Consider the following 21,131-nt stretch of genomic DNA (forward strand, 5'->3'; position numbering starts at 1 on the left):
GTTGCGATGTGCTTGGTGCACAATACGGGGATCCTCGCTTGCGATGGTCAGACGTGGTTGACTGGAACCTCGGAGAAGAGTTTGGTGCCTCTCGTTCCCAAGTAGGGAAACATGTGAGTGCCTCACAGGTATCGACGTTGCGAGATTCGACCACCTGGTCAGCTGGAGACACACGGTGAGTTTTCAAACTCTGTCTTGTGCGTATAACGCTGTCTCACACGGGTACGCAGCACTGCCGTTCCTTTAGAGATCATCAACATGTGTAGCTTTTTTCGCTCCTTATATACCCTACCACGCCTGCTAATGGCACCAAACACGAACAACGCTAATGTACTCGGGTAGCCGTTCTGCCAGGCACAGAGGACTGCAACTCTAGTCATTTATATACCCTGGGACGAAGTTACATTCAGATCCGATCACATCTCTCGGGCGTTTTACTATTTTGTTAGTCAGTCATACTGACACTCTGTGCTATTTTTGATGCAAAGAAAATGTTGGTTACGGCAAATAACACTAACGAGTTTAAATATTGTGAAAACGATGACACAGTACCAAGTACGGTGGAATGATGTCCTGCAGTCCTTTCTAGGCATAAGATGCGATACTGCGTTCTGAAAATTTTGTTTTTTTGTAAGCCAAGTGTCCCCATAAACCGCACCATAGTTAGTTATCAACTGGAATTAGGCAAAATTAACTAGTATTTGCCTTGTTAAAGAAGCCACTTCATATTGTAATTGAGCTAATGTACACTGAAGTGAAAAAAAATCGTGGGATAACGATATGCGCACATACACATGGCAGTAGTATCGCCTACACAGGCAAGAAAAGGGCAGTGCTTTGGTGGAGCTGTTCAGAGTGGTTCAAATGGCTCTGAGCACTATGGGACTTAAGATCTGAGGTCATCAGTTCCCTAGACTTAGAACTACTTAAACCTGACTAACCTAAGGATATTACACACATCCATGCCCGAGGCAGGATTCGAATCCGCGACCGTTGCAGCAGCGCAGACTGAAGCGCCTAGAACCGCTCGGCCACAGCGGCCGCGGCGGAGCTGTAATTTGTACTCAGGTGTTTCATGTAAAAACGTATCCGACCTGGTTATCCCAGCACGATGACAATTATCAGATTTTGAATGTGAATTGGCAGTTGGTGCTACAAGTATGAGACATTCCATTTGTGAAATCGTTAGGGAATCAGACATTCCACGATCCTTAGGGTCAAGAGTGTGCCAAGAATACCAGGTTTCAGGCATTACCTCTCACCATGGGCACTGCAGCGACCGACGACCTTCACATAATGACCGAGAGCAGCAGCGTTTGCGTAGAATTTTGCAGTGTTAACAGACAAGCAACACTGCATGAAATAACCACAGAAATCAAAGTGCGACGTACGACAAACCTATAGCAGCAGACAACAGCCGCGAGTGCCTTTGCTAACAGCGTAATATCGCCTGCAGCGCCTCTCCTGGGCTCGTGACCATATCAGTTGGACTGTAGACAACTGTGGCCTGGTGAGATGAACCCTGATTTCACTCGCTAAGAGCTGATGGTAGGATTCGAGTGTCGCAGACCCCATGAGGCCAAGAACCCAAGTCGAAAACGACGCACTGTGCTAGCTGGTGGTGGCTCCGTAACTGTGTGGGCTGCATTCTCATGGAATGGGCTGGATCCAACTGAACCGATCATTGACTGGAAATGGCTATGTTCGGCTGCTTGGAGACCATTTGCAGCCAGTCATGGACTTCATGTTGCCAAACAAGGATCGATTTTTTTTTAATGGACGACAATGCACTACGTCACCGGGCAACTATTGCTCGTGATCGGTTTGAAGAACATTCTGGACAAATCGATCGAATGAAATGAGCACCCAGATCGCCCTGACATGAATCTCATCGAACATTTATGGGACATAATCGAGAGGTCGGTTCGTGCAAAAAATACTGCACCTGCAAAACTTTCCTAGTTACGGAGCTATAGAGGCAGAAGGGCTCAATATTTCTGCAGGAGACTTCCAACGACTTGTTGGATCCATGCCACGTCGAGTTGTTGCACCACGCCGGGCAAGAGGAGGTCCGACACAGCATTAGGATGTATCCCGTAACTTTTGTCACCTCGTTGTAATTAATTTAGTTTGGGGTGTAGGTTTATCAGTTCATATTGTCAACTTTTCATATTTCACTGCTTGAGTAGACTGCAGCAATACTCTCTGGCAATCTGCAGAGGTACCGAGTTACGGGTACCGAATCCCGTCAAAAGGCGTTTCATTAGACACGAAGCTCTTCTGTTAATACATTCGAACATTTCGTTAGACACGCTGTCGTTAACAGTTCTGTTGTTTTTCACTCTTGTGCCACCTGCAATAAAGTGCGTACCATTGCGGTTTTGCACCAAACTACTGAGCTACGTAACTAGTCACTGAAGTCACCTGTTCTAACACAGTACATGTCTGAGAGAACGCCGCGACAGTTGAGGATAGTCACAATGGTCGAACAGCGTCGAGGCCTTATTTACCAGAAAATAAACAATAGACAGCCATTCGCAGAGGGGGAGGAGCATACACGAAATTAGAAGGTAGTTATGCAACTATGATCTCTCCTCGCAGCTCCTTCAGGCAGCTTGAGAGCAACGACTGCGTTGGAGAAGCCTTGACGAAGATGGTCCGTCTGCACGGCGAACATTCCCGTGTATAACAGGCGACGCTTCTCAAAGGAGACGCGGTCATAACAAAGTGATCTACCTTTCAAAAATGAGTCCCATATTAGATTACATAGTGACAAAAGACTAATTTTTAAGTGGACACACAAATAATTCGTACTTATATAGTGACGACACAGTGAATAATATTTAGTTTGCATTGATCGTAATTAATTGTGAGGAAAGCTAAATGACAATGGTTGCACACAAACGGCAAGCAAAAGCAAATTTCGTGAAAGAAAAATAGTAACACATACATAGGAAGCAACATTAAAAATGCAATGGAAATTCCACTGTTGAGTTCAAAGTAGATAGGGAATAGGTGGAAAAAGTGCACTGAAGGACTCTACGAGGAGAAAGACTTGTCTGATTGCGTGATAGAGGAAAAAATCAGGAGTCGACAACGAAGAGATAATGGATCCAGTATTAGAATCAGAACTTAAGAGAGCTTTGGAAAACTTAAGATCAAATAAGGCAGAAGAACTAAAGAACATTACATCAGAATCTCTAAAATCGTTGCGGGAAGTGACAACAAAACGATTATTCACGTTGATGTGTAGAATGTATGAAACTGGCGATATACCATCAGACTTTAGGAAAACCATCACCCACATAATTCCGAAGACAGCAAGAACCGGCAAAGCGAGAATTATAGCACAATCGGCTTAACAGCTCATGCATCCAAATTGCTAACAAGAAAAATATACAGAAGAATGGAAAACAAAATTGAGAATGTGTTAGATGACGATCAGTTTGGCTTTAGGAAAGGTAATGGCGCCAGACAGGCAATTCTGACGTTGCGGTTGATAATGGAAGCAAGACTGAAGAAAAATAAAGACACGTTCATAGGATTTGTCGACCTGGAAAAAGCGTTCGACAGTGTAAAACGGTGCAATATGTTCGAAATTCTGAGGAAAACAGCGGTAATCTGTAAAGAGAGATGGGTGATATAGAATACATACAAGAGCCAAGAGGGAAAGAGGGCGTAATAAAGAGTGGACAAGCAAGAACGAAGTTCTCGGATTGCAAAGGTTATCAGGCAGGGATATAGTCATCCGCCGCTGCTGTTTAATTTATATGTATTGAAGAAGTAATAAGAGAAATAATAGAAAGGTTCAAGAATGGAATTAAAATTCAAGGTGAAAGGATAACATCAAAATTGGGGATTACGAAGTAGACGAAGTTAAGAAATTCTGATACCTATGTAGCAGAATAATCTATGACGGACAGAGTAAGGAGGACATAAAAACCAGACTAGCACTGACGAAAAAACCTTTTCTGGCCAAGAGAAATTTGCCATAGCAACATAGGTCTTAACTTGAGGAAAAATTTCCTGATAATGTACGTCTGGGGCACAACATTGTATGGTAGTGAAATATGGAATGTGGGAAAACCAGAACAGAAGAGAATCGAAGATTTTGACATGTGGTGCAAAAGAATTATGTTGAAAATTAGGTGGACGAATAAGGTAAGGAACGAAGAGGTTCTCCACAGAACAGGCGGGGAAAATAATGTATGAAAAAAGAAGAAGGGACAGGATAATAGGACATCTGCAAAGCGTTAGGGAATAAGTTCCATGGTACTAGAGGGAGCTATAGAGGGTAAAAACTGTAGAGGAAGGGAGAGATTGGAATACATACAACAAATAGCTTGAAAAGGTTGGCACAGGAAAAGAAACCTCGGTATCGAGGTAGCCTAAAACAGAACGGGCAACGTCTAGTATTGCGTTATCTTGTTGAAAGGTAATGTTGCGAAGATCACGTACGTAGTAGAACACGTGTGAAACGTAATGACTTCAGCGCAGATTACGAGCTAAACGAACTAGAGGTGCAACATTCTAGACATCAGGTCTGCGATGTGGTTTATGAATATGATAGTGGTAGAGACCATGTACAATAGTATATTCTTTTTGTTCCACACCTGCACAGAAGGAAGATGTATTCCTGTCTACCCGTACCAGTGATATTATGACGCAAAATGAATCGGGAAGCTCAAGATAAGTGCTTGAAAATGACCAAAGGTTGAAATTGGCAAATTGGGTAGATAAAAAAAGAATATAGTGTACGTGGATCATGGCTTCATTCTCAAAATTAATCTATACATTTAGTACAAAATTTATCCGCTGCATGTAGCTTAATTCTGTCGTTCAGAAACATCGTCCTAGCCTTATAACTTAGTAGAGAAACTAAGGAAAGTCTTATGGACGAACAATATAGCTGGAGCGTCACAGCGACTTGTTATCATTAATTTTATCATACACGTTCTTGTTTAGATTTATGTAAACTTTATTTTTCTTACATCACCAATTAATATTGGCAGAAGCTAAATTAGATTCCTCATTCCAGCTGATAATATGCTTTTTCCTTTAGCAGAAAGTGAACTGTCCCGAAATTTGTTAATCTGCCACTTTATATAGTCATCTTTTATATTTTCCATTGTCTTTATCATATTTGTTGCGAGTATTTTTCTTACTATTCCTATCTCTTCCCTGTGTTTTCCGTTCCGACATCTATACTCCGGTAACCAGTGTGTGGTGCATTGCAGAACTTGTATTCCATTGCACCACAGAGTGTTCCAAGAATGTGTGCTTAAACGCTCTGTAGCGTTGTAATGAGTCAAATACTGTACTCGAGTTTCCACAGGAGACATTTGAAGGGATTCTAGTATATTCGTAGATTCCTTACTTGTATTCTTGGAACTCTGAAAGGACTTTCGCGAGACCATCTTCAGGCATCCGTTGGCTCAATTTTTTCAGAATTTTCATACTCCTCTCTTGGAAGAGAAACAAACTTGTTACCAGGCTGTATGATACAACAGTAGCTTGTCAGTTATGGAAATAACTTACTAGATATTCCGAGAGGTAGTATTTTCTTCACTAGTCCACAATATGAATCTGTACTGAACACGCTCCTTAAATCCTGGAACGTGACACCAGTGTGGTAGCTGAGGCAATTTATCACAAGATAGTCGGCCGCGGTGGTCTAGCGGTTCTAGGCACTCAGTCCGGAACCGCAGGTTCCAATCCTGCCTCGGGCATGGATGTGTGTGATGTCCTTAGGTTAGTTAGGTTTAAGTAATTCTACGTTCTAGGGGACTGATGACCTCAGATGTTAAGTCCCATAGTGCTCAGAGCCATTTGAACCATTTGAACCATCACAAGATAAAACGTACCGAATTAATTATACTGAAATTTCTACAACAAAATCACCATGCTCTAGTGTCTCCATTCACAAGAGAAGAACACATGTTCATGACCTATCTGGCATTGTATAAAATTGTTTGCCTCCGTTAGTAAAACGGGAGCGACGTGGCCGGATAGTTGGTGTAAACCACTGCTGGTCGCTGTCACCCACATTGAGATACCCTGGCTTTCATCATAACAAGATCTGGTTCCTCAGCAGCAAGCATGACAGCATGGAGCGAATGGCGCGAGGTAAAATACGAAAGAGAGAAGATTAGAATTTAAGGTCACGTAGATGGAGATTTTTTAGGTAGAGAGCACAGATTCGATTGGAGAAGTACAGGAAAATTATTGAAAACGAAAATAAGAATCTGACGCCGATTTGATCCAATGTTCTTCCGAAGACAAGTAGACCGTCTCACCCCCGTGCCAGCACGCTCGATATGCAGTAATATACGCTCATGCTCATAAATTAAGGATAATGCTGATACATGGTGAAACAACGATCTGGTTTGCGGGCCTAAATCACTTCAGGGTATGACCATCCTGTGCATTTGACCTGCGGTTAGTTGCACTGTGGCGCTGGCAGCAGTCTACATACGCAGAGGTGTGTTGGTGCATGTCAGGGTACGGTGCAGCGAGTAAGTGTGTAGACATTCACAGACATGCTAATGGTGACTGGGTGTTGAAAATGGCTCAAGGAACACATGTTGCTAACGTAATGATGGGTAGAATACAAGGGCGACTGGAGGCTGGTCAAACACAGCAGGTCGTAGCACGAGCCCGCCGTATGCCACGAAGTGTGATCTCAAGATTATGACAACGATTCAGCAGACAGAAAACGTGTCCAGGCGCTACATTACTGGACGTCCACAGTTACAACACCACAACAAGATCGATATCTCACCGTCAGTGCCCGCAGATTGCTACGGAGTTCTGCAGGTAGCTTTTCTCGGGACCTTACCGCAGCCACTGGAACAGTTGTCTCCAGACACACAATCTGCAGACTACTGAAAAGACATGATTTATTCGCCCGTAGACCTTTAAGGTGTATTCCACTGACCCCTGGTCACAGGAGAGCCTGTAAAGCCTGGTGTCAAGAACACAGTACATGGTCATTGGAACAGTGGTCCCAGGTTATGTTCACGGACGAGTCCAGGTATAGATGGAACAGTGATTCGCAGCGGGTTATCATGTGACGTTAACCAGGAACCAGATACCAACCCCTTAATGTCCTTGAATGGGGCCTGTATGGAGGTCGCGGTGTGGGGTAGGATTATGATTGGTGCACGTACAACCCTGCATGTCTTTGACAGGCGAACTGTAGCAGGTCAGGTGTATCGGGACGTCATTTTGCACTAGTATGTCCGCCTTTTCTAGTGTACAGTGGGTCCCACCTTCCTCCTGATGGATGATAACGCACGGTCCCACCGAGCTGCCATCGTGGAGGAGTACCTTGAAAAAGAAGATATCGGGCAAATGGAGTATCATGCCTGTTCTCCAGACCTAAATCTCGTCGAGCACGACTGGGATGCTCTCGGTCGATGTATCGCTGCACGCCTTCAAACCCCTACGACACATCAGGAACTCCGACAGGCGCTGGTGCAGGAATGGGATGCTTTACCCCAGCAGCTGCTCGACCACCTGATCCAGAGTAACGCCAACCCTTTGTGCCGTCTGTGGAAGTGTGCATGGTAATCATATCCCATAGTAATGTGGCGTTTCGTAGCACACGTGTTTCGGGACGGTTTTCTCAAGTTATCACCAATACCGTGGACCTACAGATCTGTGTCGTGTGTGTTCCCTATGTTCCTATGAAATTAGCGTCAGTTTTTTGTAGTGCCACGTTGTGTACCACCACATTCTGCAGTTATCCTTAATTTATGAGCATGAGTGTACATAGCTGCTTCTTGAATTCTCACATTACAAAAACCTCCCTCGACCAGTACCTGAATATTGCACGCCAGTCTTAAATCATTGATGGAGTACATATGGAAAAACCAAGGAAGAGCTGCGCGTTTCGTTACAGGTTCATTTAAAAAGTGCTAAAGTGTCATGGAGATGCACAGGCAAATCCAGTGGCGGACACTGCAAGAGAGGCGTCCTGAGTTACGACTGTACGTTCCTTGAAGAGTCCACTAATATATTGCTTCCTCTTCCATATATCTCACGAGAAAACCAAAAGTTGAAATTAGAGGGATTCGAGCTTAATGGATCTTCCCATTAGCCATTCACTACTGCAACAGGAAGAAAGGGACGTGACAGCAGTACACAAAGTATCCTTTGGCACACACCTGAAGTTGACATAAGTAGTACGGATGTAGATTTAGATGTGGATTGCTCTGGTACCTGGCAAAATGGTGATTCTTTCCGCTACCTCTGCAGTTGGAACAGAGTGACATCGATGGCTTCCTTAGGTAAGACTAGACTTCCATGGGCACCAAATGGCCTTCCTGTCAGCTGGCTGTCATGGTTTCTCTGATTTAATGGAAGCAGTCGGATGATTATTATATAAGATGATGTACGGTTACCGCTTATACTTCTGCGCCATTGAGCTAATGACCTGTCCCTAATGATTCAACGTCGACGGGCGCTTATTTGGTCTGTATCCTTCCTTCAGAATGTCTTATGAATATGATAGTGACAGTGTTTAGGGTATTCTGTGATAGGTTTAGCTCCCAACAGATGAATTATTATTGACATGAATGCAACGTGAAACTTCCTGGCGGATTAAAACTGTGTGCCGGACCGAGACTCGAACTCGGGACCTTTGCCTTTCGCTGGCAAGTGCTCCACCAACTGAGCTACCCAAGCACGACTCGCGCCCCGTCCTCACAGCTTTACTTCTGCCAGTACCTCGTCTCCTGCTTTCCAAACTTTACAGAAGCTCTCCTGCGAAACTTGCAGAACTAGCACTCCTGAAAGAAAGGATATTGCGGAGACATGGCTTAGCCACAGCCTGGGGGATGTTCCCAGGAAGTTTCATATCAGCGAACACTCCGATGCAGAGTGAAAATCTTATTCTGGATGAATGCAACGTAATTATCTGAAAGTATTTCACCTTCAGCTTTTCACTCACTTGTCACAAGGGCCTGGCATGATGGTGTCATCCTCTGTTTGGTGCGTCATTTGATTGTAGTGTGGAACGACATTCGTTTAACACCATTTTCGTAGCCTTTAGTGTCAGCTTTCGAAAAGTCGCAATTCCATGCACCTCCTGCATTGTTCTCGTAATGCCGAGTACAATCGTGTTAGTCCTCCTACCAAAGACAAAGTATAATCAGCAGCATGATCGAATAAAGCCCAGCAGGTATCAGGCAGACTTGTAGTTAAACTGCCATCAACGTGAAGAACGGTACCATCACAGCAGTGAGTTAATGCCTTACTAGGGATGGTCCTACTGGATGCCAAATTCCCTCGCCTTTCTCCCGCGTTGAACTAACCTAGCCAGTCTGTTGTTGAGTAACATATAGTTTAATATAGACTGCAAAACAATGAGACTTCGCATTTTTCATGATAAAAAACATTCCACGAGGCGAAAAAAGTGCTAAGTAATATGAAAAACTTCTGTGACCGGCTGAAGACTGAAGCGCCGTCACCAACAAGAGCTTGAGAAGTCATAGCCAAATAGTGTTGGCTGTGAAGGGCTGTGTATAAGGAATGGAACAAGACAGTTCACAAAGAAAGGGACACATTAAAAATGCTATAATTTATTTTACAATAAATTACAAATAAATATAGTGCTCTGAATCATCACGACAGCTCAGAATGCCAGGAAGTGAGGTCAGATTACCAGGCGTAGGCGAGTCCCAGACCGTTGCTGTAGGTCATGTGGGCGACGGCGGGGGCGGCGGAGTAGGCCACTCCCAGCAGACCGACGGCGGGGGCGGCGGCCTTGACGACGGCGGGGGCGGCATAGGCGGCGGGGGCGGCGTAGGCGACGGGAGCTGCGGCCTTGACGACGGCGGGGGCGGCGTAGGCGACGGGGGCGGCCACGTGGGCGACGGCGTCGTTGCTGACGCGCACGTCAGACTTGCTGACGCTGGAGTAGGGGGTGTCGATGGTCTTGGAGTAGGTGGACACCTGTCCCAGGTTGCCGTAGCTCCTCAGGATGTTGGAGTGCTGGGAGGTGATGGCTGCGGGGGCGACGGCGTGGGCGCCGTAGGCGGCGTAAGCGGGGGCGGCATAGGCGGGGGCGGCGTAGGAGACAGCAGCGGGGGCGGCCAGGTAGCCAGCGCGGGCGACGGCCAGCACGGCGGCGAAGACGGCGAGCTGTAAGGGACGGGACAGTTAGTGGTAGCGACGTACTTCGTATTTACAAATAGTGAAGCTGCGTACCGTGACCATCCCACTTTGCATGGAATTAATCAGACCCGTTTCTGACGAAGAACGGCGGATTGATCTATGTACATTTAAAACACTGATATACAATGATAAATCGTCAACACTATTGCCGCCTGTATACTAATTCTTGGGAAGTAATCATGAAAATAATCCTGAGCAGTAGTGCGGCATTTTAAATTTCTTAAGACATTTTTTTCCTTGGTTTGCTCTTCGATTTTAGCTCCAATCCATGTCAAAAAAGAATTGCGTGAAATTGCAGATCAGTAGGATAACGGGCTGGGATGCCCCTTGGCCTTCAAAATAGGAAGAACCAGAAAAAATAGAACCATTAATTTCGCAATGAATTACACTAGTGCATTTAAATTCATTCATTAAAAGATGTGGGCACTTGATTACTTCATTGTTTTAACTAAATGAGTGCACATTTCACAGCATCGGTGACCAGGCGACATTGACCCCAAGTAGAGAGAGAGAGAGAGCGACAGAGAGAGCAAATCATGTCTCCAAGGATTCAGAAACGACTGCGCGAAAACTTCAAGATATACAGAACACAGACACATTTCAGTGGAAATCTGCAGGCGCCATACGACAATAAGGCATGATGACCTCGTTGTCGAGAGCCTACAAAACACAAGCGACAATATGGAGCGGATGATGTGTCACATGTTCCGGCACGCCAGCCTGATAAGCACTGCAACCACGGCACGGTGCGTAATACCAACTGAAACGTTAAGAGTCAGGCCAAGCACTGATCCGTGTCATTCAAAACGTCACACTATCTCTGTCATTCTTCTTGAAATGCTATCTCGTGCAATATATACAAGGGCTGCGTGCAGGTTGGAAGGAGAAAAATATTTATTGCTTTAAAATGTTCATGTCCCGTAATGAATTTGAATGTCATCACAATAAATGAATGTCATCCGTACTTTTCGTTACTTTTTCAACAGGAAAAGAAGTGATTCGGAATGTTTCAGTTGTGGTGTTACAGAAGAGTGCTGAAAATTAAGTGAACTCATACCTGAGCTGCAACTGAAGGTGGTCTTGTTAGACCAATCACCATTAAAATACGAATATGCAGGAAAATAATGACTAGAGTAGCTGATAGTGTGATAGGTCGTGTGTTACAACATCACTGAATAATTTCCAAGGTACTAGAGCGAGCTTTAGAGGGTAAAAGTAGATTCGAGAAATAATCGAGGTTATTGGCGTGTGAGATGAATAGCCTGGCATAGGACAGGCAAAACGTGGCCGTCGCATCAACCTAGTCACAGGACCGACACGCCTCAAAAATTATGTCTAAAGTAAATTTCATTATAGGAAAGGAAAACCTGGGGAGAAACACAGTGGAAGATCACGACAATTGCTGCATCCCGTCTATGATAGAACAGACAGTGAGCTAGGACCAAATGCTAGGAACAGTCTATCAAAGTAACTTACATGTAAGGCGATATGTCGTCTACCATGAACTGAAACAAACTTAACTGGAGAAAGCAACGGTATAAAAACCACTTCTGACCGTTTCTAATAAAAGTGTACTAGTAATTAACGTCGAAAACAGGAAAGGAATAAAAGCCGCTTGTGAAATAACTACACCCCCAGTGGCTCCACGAAAACATGATGCATTGTTCCAAACAATTTTGTAAGAGGCTTAGAACCAAACTAATAAAATAGATTATGTAGTGCACAGTGCCGTCGTGCTATACTATCTGAATGTTTCACACCAAACTTAAATACATGTAAATAATTTATAGAAACCTATTGATAAGAAATAAATTATTCCACCTCAGCTAAATAATTTAATTTAATGACTGTAGATATATATTGTTGGTGTACTGAAGCCCTAATAGAAGAGAGGGAAAGTCCAAACGTAACAATGACCAAATTACTGGGATTGTGAGTAATGATTAAGAAATTAGGAGTGAGTAGCGTCTGGAGAAATCGGAGCATTAACCTTCTAATGGACATGTGGGTGTGGTGGTTGCTGCAAAACAGCTTGCAGACATCAGGAAATAAAAAGAACTCACGAGATCTCTCTATGAATGTCAGAATTAAAAAATAAGGCTGTTTGAGAAATGATAGTATCTATGATGAACAGCTAGGTACTAGAGGCGATGTAGCCACACAAGACAGTGACAATCCAAAATGTAGCTAGGTTCCTAAATTCACGGATAATGGGAAGTTTATCTAAAGCTTCATACAACTCATTGGGCAGAAGTCTCGTAAATTTAAGAGCGAGATACTGGAACCGCTCTATGAATATTGACAGTTCCTTCAGTACACTGAAGGTTAGTCTGTAGTAAGTACGTTTCACGGCTGCTAGTCAACCAACTAATGCGACGGTTATACATCACACTCCACCTACAAAGTCACAAAGATGGAGAACTTCAAAAAATCAAACTATAGCACTGAGTTTGGCACCAAATTTTCGAAAATTGGAATAAAAAGTGTCATAGAATCTCTTCTGCAGATTTACAGTTGGTAAAGGCAAAAACTTTCCCTTTTCCTTGCACAGTTTTTGATTATTATTGTGAACCTCGACACTGAGATAAGTTATAATGTACACTCCTGGAAATGGAAAAAAGAACACATTGACACCGGTGTGTCAGACCCACCATACTTGCTCCGGACACTGCGAGAGGGCTGAACAGGCAATGATCACACGCACGGCACAGCGGACACACCAGGAACCGCGGTGTTGGCCGTCGAATGGTGCTAACTGCGCAGCATTTGTGCACCGCCGCCGTCAGTGTCAGCCAGTTTGCCGTGGCATACGGAGCTCCATCGCAGTCTTTAACACTGGTAGCATGCCGCGACAGCATGGACGTGAACCTTATGTGCAGTTGACGAACTTTGAGCGAGGGCGTATAGTGGGCATGCGGGAGGCCGGGTGGACGTACCGCCGAATTGCTCAACACGTGGGGCGTGAGGTCTCCACAGTACATCGATGTTGTCGCCAGTGGTCGGCGGAAGGTGCACGTGCCCGTCGACCTGGGACCGGACCGCAGCGACGCACGGATGCACGCCAAGACCGTAGGATCCTACGCAGTGCCGTAGGGGACCGCACCGCCACTTCCCAGCAAATTAGGGACACTGTTGCTCCTGGGCTATCGGCGAGGACCATTCGCAACCGTCTCCATGAAGCTGGGCTACGGTCCCGCACACCGTTAGGCCGTCTTCCGCTCACGCCCCAACATCGTGCAGCCCGCCTCCAGTAGTGTCGCGACAGGCGTGAATGGAGGGACGAATGGAGACGTGTCGTCTTCAGCGATGAGAGTCGCTTCTGCCTTGGTGCCAATGATGGTCGTATGCGTGTTTGGCGCCGTGCAGGTGAGCGCCACAATCAGGACTGCATACGACCGAGGCACACAGGGCCAACACCCGGCATCATGGTGTGGGGAGCGATCTCCTACACTGGCCGTACACCTCTGGTGATCGTCGAGGGGACACTGAATAGTGAACGGTACATCCAAACCGTCATCGAACCCATCGTTCTACCATTCCTAGACCGGCAAGGGAACTTGCTGTTCCAACAGGACAATGCACGTCCGCATGTATCCCGTGCCACCCAACGTGCTCTAGAAGGTGTAAGTCAACTACCCTGGTCAGCAAGATCTCCGGATCTGTCCCCCATTGAGCATGTTTGGGACTGGATGAATCGTCGTCTCACGCGGTCTGCACGTCCAGCACGAACGCTGGTCCAACTGAGGCGCCAGGTGGAAATGGCATGGCAAGCCGTTCCACAGGACTACATCCAGCATCTCTACGATCGTCTCCATGGGAGAATAGCAGCCTGCATTGCTGCGAAAGGTGGATATACACTGTACTAGTGCCGACATTGTGCATGCTCTGTTGCCTGTGTCTATGTGCCTGTGGTTCTGTCAGTGTGATCATGTGATGTATCTGACCCCAGGAATGTACCAATAAAGTTTCCCCTTCCTGGGGCAATGAATTCACGGTGTTCTTATTTCAATTTCCAGGAGTGTATATTCTTCGATGTTGAGTGAAATAATTGTCAGGGTGAGCTCTTTGCCTGGCTAATTCATTTTTTCGGCATATTGGTCAGATGCAGCCGGTTGGGTAGCACAGTTCGTGGAATGACACCAGACAGGTATCACACGTAATTAGCAACATAATTCTCTGAACCCCAATGCTAACGTTCTTCGTTCGACAGCATTCGGCACCTGCTTTTCGGTTGCTGAGTTTGGAAAATAACTCGTTACACTGTAAAAGTAGATGCGGTCCTAAACGACACCTACAGGAAGATAACTGGCTCCCTGAGACCTACTAGAGTGGAGATTTATCGGTTATTGTCCCACCAAATGTCAGATCAATCCTGAGCTTGAAACAAAGGAACAAACAGATGAATGGCCAGTGTCACCCCCTTCAACCCGTGCCAATCAGTGCAACCAACGGAAACTTAGTAAATCATTATAATAAGGACATCCACAAGCCGTTATCACAGAGTAAGCTCTGCCCGAGTGCTTCCAACTAGAATGGTGGCACTGGAGAACGTTGGACAGACTCCTTAAGGACGAGGAGCGATCAAAACAACATATGAAACCGTGGGGACACACAGACATTGACGAGTTTGGTGAAACACGAACAACGGAACACTATAAAAGTGTCCGTTAGTGGATGCACCCAGAGAATGTACTCGAGGGGACCTCCTGAAGTATACCAAGACAGCTGCAGCTTACACTGAATCCTGCTTGAGAGAACGCTGTAAATTCCGTATTTTTGATTTTGTATTTCTTTGATTAGTGTGTTTTATACAAATATACCTATTTTGCATATTAAATTATGTACTTGTCTTTTTCCAGTTGCTATATATTTTGCAACTTTGTACACGAATAATAAATTACATGGTCTTCTTGGCTGTAGACTGTCTTCATGGTATTATGAAAACTAGGAAGATGAACGGTGAAAGCCCGTATGTTCATTTAAACATGTCGAGATCTCGGAAAATAAAGGAGGAGAGATATTCAACAGGAGGATCAGAATCAAGACAGTCGCCTGGTCTCGACCTATAAAATGCTATGTAACTTTAGTGAATGGCTCGTAGTCTGGCAACCAGGCACGATTCACGGTCACATCTCCTCTTGACGGTCAAATACTGATTGCAAAATGCTTCTCACCAACAGGTCCCAATAAGCTAAATATCGACTGACAGATGTTGTACTACAGTGAGTCAAGTGCGTCAACGACAGACATGAAGTTTGGTTCACACCTCAGACATTTAAAAAAAAAAAAGAGGCAGGAGTTTTGCTCCAGATATGGGTATTCTCTAGTAATAAGCTCAGAACATGATATTGAATACTTTCCCGGGAACGTTGGAAGCATAAGACTACCACTGTCTTCACAAACGAAGACAATGGTGTCATTGTATTCCTCCGAGCACATCCCCAGTAAACAGTCCTAAAGGTCCACCCTTTCTGTATTCTGAGCCGTGTCTAGGGGGGGGGGGGGGGGAAGTTATCTGGTATACCTCATTTCTGTTGATATTTACGGGACGAAGCCTATCCAATTTTTTTTTTTTTTTTTTAAGTGAATGGGAAGAAACTGAAACTATCCAAACGTACTTAGTCGCGTCTTGCATCACCAGGTTTCAGTGAGGTAAATATTTGAAAGACTAGTCTTCAGGAAAATCATTACGGGTTCTAACTAAACTGGATGAACTTAAAACGAATTGGTTGCAACTGCATCTAAGGAACCGTCTCGGGATTTGTCTGACTTGATTTTGGGAAAGTCAGGATAGCGATACGAATGGAAGCGAGTGATTTCACATGTGTGCCCCTTTGGTCGATATCTATTGCGAGGAATATCCCAAGTCCGCAGCTCGTGGTCGTGCGGTAGCGTTCTCGCTTCCCACACCCGGATTCCCGGGTTCGATTCCCGGCAGGGTCAGGGATTTTCTCTGCCTCGTGATGACTTGGTGATGTGTGATGAGCTTAGGTTTGTTTGGTTTAAGTTGTTCTAAGTTCTAGGGGGACTGATGACCATAGATGTAAGTCCCATAGTGCTCAGAGCCATTTATACCATTTTTGAATATCCTAAGGAGATTCGTTGACAGCTTGAAACGTCATATTGTAGCTTACCAAAATGACAAGTGGAAAAACACTCGGTTGGTTATTTGACTTCAGTAAAATACTTGACACAGTAGATGGATTTTTCACTCAAGCGACGACTTGTCTTCAGTGGGTGACAAGCTACTGCTGTAGATACGCTGGTCCAGAAACATGGAGTGAGATATGACGAAAGGAGCACAATTGCTAGCTGCACGATCCGCGAGACAAAGAGGTAGCGCAAGTTTCAATCCAAAGTCGGCAACGGGCTCTATTATGGTGCAGTGCGCCCAAGTGGTGGTGCTACGGCAGCGGCAGGTCCGGCGCTCTTACCTTGTACATGGTGTGAGTGGTGGTCAGAGCGAATCTGGAGAGGAGCGCGCCCGCCATGCGTTTATATACGTCTGGCCGCGCCTGGCTGTTTCGTCACCTGCCGTGCGCAAGGTCCGGGCGCTGCTCACCTCGTGGCCACGCACACGCCTCCACCACGCCCCACCTCCCAGCACTGCCCCCAGCACTTGCTGCCCCTAAACTAGACCTTCCATACCACGCGATACTGTCTTTCAAACTACGGTCGGAACCTCTAGCATTGTCCCTATTTCTACTTCCTCTATTCTCTTATTTCATGTGCCCTTCCAGTGGGAACTACATTACTGGCCATTAAAATTGCTACACCAAGAAGAATTACAGATGATAAACGGGTATTCATTGGACAAATATATTATACTAGGACTGACATGTGATTACATTTTCGCGCAATGTGGGTGCATAGATCCTGAGAAATCAGTACCCAGAACAACCACTTCTGGCCGTAATTGGCCTTGATACGCCTGGGAATTGAGTCAACCAGAGCTTGGATGGCGTGTACAGGTACAGCTGCCCATGCAGCTTCAACACGGTACCAGAGTTCGAGACTAGTGACTGGCGTAATGTGACGAGCCAGTTGCTCGGCCACCTTTGACTAGACGTTTTCAATTGGTGAGAGATCTGGAGAATGCTAACACATTACCCTCTTTCTGAGCTCAACATGACACCCATAGAGGGACGCTGACTCAAGTATTCAGGCTAACAAATTGGAAGCTGCTGTTCACATTACGGAAACCAAACATCGTCATTACGTCCTGATGTCAGCTGAGAGGGCGTGTACTGCTACATTATGAAATTATGGATGAGCGGTGTTTGCACTGACTGGGTGAGAAATCAATGAAAAGTGTAGGTCTAGTCTTTTAAAATATTACGTCTTTCTTTTGGGGAGGGAGCCATCAGCCTATTGAATGGTTTGATGCGGCCTGCCACAAATACCTCTCCTGTGCCTCCCATCTCAGAGTAACAATTGCAGCCTACGTCACATTTATATGCTGGATATATTTAAGTTTTTCCCCCACCAGCTCCGTATAGTACCATGGAAGATATTCCCTGATGTCTTAATATGCGTCCTATCATCCTGTCCCCTTCTTCGTTTCGGTGTTTTCCATATACTCCCTTCTTACCCTGCTCTCCGCAGAACGTCTTCATTACCTACCTTATCAGCCCACCTTATTTTATGCATACTTCTGCTACGCATCTCAAACGCTTCGATTCTCTTCTGTTCCGGTTTTCCCGCAATCCATGTTTCACTACCATACAATACTGTGCTCCAGACGTACACTCTCTACCTCAAATTAAGACCATTGTTTGAGCCTAATAGACATGAATGTCCTTTTTGCCAGTGCTAGTGTGCTATTTACGCCCTCATTGCTCCTTCTGTTTTTTTTTTTTTTTTTTTTTACTATGTAGCAGAAATCCTTAACTTCATGGGCTTCGTCATCACTAATCCTGATGTCAAGTTTCCCACTGTTCTCATTTCTGCTACTTCTCATTACTTTAGTCTTTCGGCGATTTACTCTCAATTCATATTCTGTACTCGTCGGATTGTTCATTCCTTTCAGCGAATCCTTTAATTCATTTTCACCTTGAACTTTAATTCCACTCTTCAAACCTGTCTTTTGTTTCCGTCATTGCTTCTTCGATCTACAGACAAAACAGTGGTCGTAAAACTACATCTCTGACTTACATCCTTTTAATCCAAAAAATTCGTTCTTGCTCTTCCAGCCTTAACGTTACCTCTTGGTTCTTGTACATATTTCATATTACCTATCTTTCCCTACAACTTGCCCCTATTTTCTCAGACTTTCGAACATTTTCTACCATTTAAACTGTCGAACGCTTTATCCATTTCGTCAGATGCGATGAACGGATCTTGATTTTTCTTTAGTTGCTTCCATTATCAACCGCACTGTCAGAAGTGCCTCTCTGACGCTTTCACCATTCCTAAAGCCAAGTTGATCGTCATCTAACAAATCCTCAATTTTATTTTCCATTGTTTTGTATGTTATTACTGTGAACAATTCGGAAGCATGAGCTGTTAAACTGACTGTGCGATAATTATCGCACCTGTCGGCTCTCGCTATCTTTGGAATTGTGTGGATGATGTTTTTCCAATAGTCTGAAGGTATATCGTCAGCCTCATAGATCTTATACATCATAGTGAATACTAATTTTGTTGTTACGTACCTCAGTTATTATAATAATTCCGATGGAATGTTATCTATTCCTTCTGCCTTATTTCATCTTAAGTCGCCCAGAGCTCATTTAAATTCTGAATCTGATAATACCTTGCCTGTTCCCCCATCGACCTCTGTTTATTTTTCTGTCACGTCATTAGACAAGTCCTTCCCTCATAGAAGCCTTCAGTGTACATTACACCTGTTTGCTCTCTTCTCTGCACTTAACAGAGGAATTCCGATTGGATTCTTAATGTTACCACCAGTGTTTTAAAATTCACCGCAGATTGTTTCGAATTTTCTATATGCTGAGTGAGTCCATCCGACGATCATTTCTTTTGCGATTTTTAACATTTTTCATGCAAGCCATTTCACCTTAGCTTTGCCGCACTTCCTACTTATTTCAATCATAACCGATATGTATTCATATATTCCTGGATTTTCCTGATCATTTTTTGTACTGCCTTCTTTTGTCAATGAACTGAAGCGTTTCTTCTGTTACCACTGGTTTCCTCGCAGTTACCTTCCTTGTACTATGTGTTTTTCTTTCCATCTTCTGTAATTGAGATATCCACTCCTCTTCAGCTGAACTGTCTTATCTGGTGTTCCTGGTGTATCTACCGCGTAAACATTAATAAAACCGACAAACTGCAGGGACGGATACCTGTCTGTAATTGGAGGGAAAAAAGGTTCGGTGGACTTGTATCCTGAAATGCATCGTCGTTACGGTAAATGGCACTGATGAATGATAGATCTTCTGACAACATGATATCACTGTAGCCCACTGGTGACGATTATGCAGCATGATGATGCCAGTGCTGGTAAAGGTTGCTTTGTCGGTAAGGATTACTGATGACACAAATCCCGTAATTGAGATGGTCTGATTGGAAAAATCATCGACAAAATCCTTCCAATAGAGGGAAATCATCCGTTGATGATCCTTGTGCTCATACAGGAGATAGGGATAGCAGAAGTTGTCATGCAGGGTACAGAATCGTACTTTGGCTTAGACCATGTTGACGGGCCACTTGGCTGGAGCTTGTACTAAGGTTCGTCTCAATACCTTGTAGAACCCGGTCCTGCGAATCTGGTGTTTGAAGAGTCCGCCGCCACCCTACACAATGGTCTGTTTGAGAGGACGCATGTCACATAAACATCCAAAAACGGGTTGAAATTTTGTGTAACGTGGTTGGTGTTGAGAGTACTTCTTTTAGTGTAGCCGTGCTGCCTCTTGACCGTTTCCATCCGCTTGGCCGTACGCAGACACCATCTCAGCTAGTTCCTGACATGAATACCGGACCATAAGCTTCGTCAATCATAGAGCCTGCAACACACAAGGTACACAAGGCTAGTGGTCAGAGGAACTGTCCTTCATCAGCACCATCTACCGTGACAAATATACATTTCCGGACATATGATCATAGAACCATTTTCTCTCAGTTTCCTATTAGGAATCCGTGTCCCACTTCCTTGGGTACTGATTTTTCCTTACTAGTCTGTTGAAGTTCAGCCTACCCTTCATCAATAGTAAATTGTGATCTGTGTGTATAATTGCCACCTTACAATCGAATATCTGATTTCGGGATCTCTACCTGACTCTAATGTAACCTAACTGGAATCTTCCCGTATCTCCCGGCGTTTTACAATCTCCGCTTCCTGTGATTCTTAGTAGTTGAAATTTTTTTGCAGAACTCAATTAGTCTTCCTCCTGTCTTATTCCTCCTACCAACAACGTATTTTCCAATAACTCTTTCTCCTACTCCTTCCCTACAACAGAATTCCAGTCGCCCACGACTGTTAGATTTTCATCTCCCATTACGTACAAAATTTTCGTTCAGCATCCTCTTATACTCTCCTTGTCTCTTCATGTTTTTTTGCGACGTCGGCATGTATGCTTGAACTATTGTTATCGATATTGGTTTGCTATTGATTCTGCTGAGAACAAACTGAATTGTTCATAGTAACCCATTCTCTGCCACACTTTCCAACTAATAACGAATCATATTCCAGTTATACTATTTTCTGCTGCTGTTGATATTACGCTATAGATTGACTAAAATCCTCGGCTTCTTTCCGTTTCAGTTCGTTGACTTAGAACTAGATCTAGATTGAGCCTTAGCAATTCCCTTTTCAGATTTTGTAAGTTCCTACCACGTTCAAACTTCTGACATTCCACTCCCTGACTTTTAGGGCGTTACCTTTTCCTTGCGTATTCAATATTTTTCTTGTGGCACCAGTGACCCGAATGGAGGGTTAGTCCTCAGTCAAAGAGAAATTTTGAGATCTCAGCTCCTTATGGGCATTCCAT

General features: G+C 44.5%; 1 protein-coding gene across 1 annotated transcript; it reads right to left on the reverse strand.

Moving 5' to 3' along the window:
- Positions 1–9,564: 9,564 nt before the first annotated feature.
- LOC126335097 (cuticle protein 67-like) lies at positions 9,565–16,643 on the reverse strand. The gene is made up of 2 exons (XM_049998012.1): positions 16,614–16,643; positions 9,565–10,146 (listed from the first exon to the last, which is right to left on the reverse strand). The coding sequence occupies exons 1-2, from the start codon at positions 16,620–16,622 to the stop codon at positions 9,664–9,666; spliced, it is 492 nt and encodes a 163-aa protein (XP_049853969.1). The 5' UTR covers positions 16,623–16,643; the 3' UTR covers positions 9,565–9,663.
- Between the last annotated feature and the right edge of the window lie 4,488 nt (positions 16,644–21,131).

Source organism: Schistocerca gregaria, chromosome 1 (assembly GCF_023897955.1).
Source record: "Schistocerca gregaria isolate iqSchGreg1 chromosome 1, iqSchGreg1.2, whole genome shotgun sequence".
In the NCBI taxonomy this organism is placed as follows: Eukaryota; Metazoa; Arthropoda; class Insecta; order Orthoptera; family Acrididae; genus Schistocerca; species Schistocerca gregaria.